Source organism: Echinops telfairi, unplaced genomic scaffold (genome assembly GCF_000313985.2).
Source record: "Echinops telfairi isolate 266 unplaced genomic scaffold, ASM31398v2 ScPeMD7_18;HRSCAF=68, whole genome shotgun sequence".
NCBI classification, from domain to species: Eukaryota; Metazoa; Chordata; class Mammalia; order Afrosoricida; family Tenrecidae; genus Echinops; species Echinops telfairi.
In genome coordinates this window covers 50303772-50305346 of record NW_022103915.1, presented here as the reverse complement: position 1 = coordinate 50305346, position 1575 = coordinate 50303772, and the positions used below count along the sequence as shown (strand labels likewise).

At 51.1% G+C, this 1575-nt stretch overlaps 1 protein-coding gene across 1 annotated transcript in view; it reads left to right on the top strand.

The window, feature by feature from the left end:
• The first annotated feature begins 745 nt into the window (after positions 1 to 745).
• The window catches only part of PELI2 (pellino E3 ubiquitin protein ligase family member 2), a 155559-nt gene continuing 154729 nt past the window's right edge, over positions 746 to 1575 (top strand). The window contains exon 1 of the mRNA XM_030884872.2: positions 746 to 879. Within this exon, the coding sequence (XP_030740732.1) occupies positions 746 to 879 (134 nt within the window). The remainder of the gene's footprint in view (positions 880 to 1575) is intronic.

Genomic DNA, 1575 nt, shown 5'->3' with positions numbered 1-1575 from the left:
TTTTGTTCTTTGTTTTTCCTGAGGGGTGGAAGTGACTTCTGGGGTAGTCTCTAGAACCTGTGCCCGCATTTACTGTCAGGACAGGTGGTGTATTTTCGTATTCGGTTTGGACGCGAAGCTCCTGTTAAACTGGGGGTCCCTTCCTGACCCCGTCAAATAGAGAAGGCCTTTTTCAAGACTCAGGCATTTCCTCGCTGGAACGCCCCGCAACTTTTTCACGAACTCCAACTGCCAGGTGACCCCGTGGTTCCTTTTCAGCCTTTGGTCACGGCTGGTTATTTCCTGGCGAGGCAATGTCAGGCACGGCAGCTGCCTGCATCTTAGGCGATGGCATTATTTGCCAAGTTTCCGTTTATAAATTCTGACTCTCAGAAACACTGTGAAATGGTCTCTCTGACACATGCAAGGGACAGCCGGATCTTATTGTTAAAGGATGTTTGAACAATGATGGGCTTTTGAAAATTTAAAGGTTTGGTCCACCAAGCATTCATTCTCTTCCTGACTGGCACTGACGTGTCGCATGACGAAAACATAGAGCGAGCAGGTTGTTTTCAGTCTGCCATCAATCTGTAACATCCATTGTTCATTCGTTGCACTTGGCGGTTGACGTCCCCGGAGCGTGGTTATGGAAGTGCTTTGAGTTCATGTGGAAACAGTGATTCCACCCCTGTTGTTGGTGTGTATGTTTTCTCAGGCGCCTTTGCCCAGCCTGGCTTTCCCGTTCCTGCTGACAGAGTTGACGAACATGTGGGGAGACGGTGGGAAGAATGGGGGTGACGGGGACTTCAAGCTGGCCCAGCTGACAGGGAGCCGGAGCATGCCGGCAGCACAGTTGCAGGGCAGCTGGGTGGAGGTGGACTCCTCAGAATCTGTCATTATGTAACTGCTTGCCTTCCTTCCCGGACACCTTGGATGATAGGGCAGGCCATACCCATTCCTTTGGCTTGGCTTGGCCCTGGGTATGGTAATGAGGATGGGGAGGAGGCAGATGGTCCAGGGAAGGCAGACTAGGAGGGGTGAGGAGAGAGAGATGGGGGACTGCTGACTATAGTGTGTAGGGCTAAGAAGTGCCGGGTTGTCTATTTGTTAGTCTCAGATTTAATTGTCTTCAGTCCTGTGTGAGTCCGGGTAGACCAGAGAAACAAATCCATGGACACTCGTGTATATAAGTAAGAGCTTTATAGACAAGAGCAGTTGAACATTGAAAAACATCCCAGCCCAGTTCAGATCAAGTCCATATGTCCGATACCCATCTATAAAGTCCTCTTCAGACTCACGAAACACATGCAATGACACCGGATGCCGGAAGATCACAGGCCAGTGGATGGGAAGTCTGTGGATCCAGTGGCATTGTAAGCATCTCAGTGCTGGCAGGAGTCTCCACGTGGGCTCATCCAGCTCCAGAGATCTGGTGCCATCAGCCTCTCTCCATGTGTATTCTCTGCAGGGATGTCTTGTGGGGAGTGAGCAGAGCGAGAACGAGAGAGAGAGAGAGAGAGAGAGAGAGAGAGAGAGAGAGAGAGAGCGCCTCTCCCACCTCCAAGGAGCAAAGGCAGGAGTTCCCAGAATCCTCAG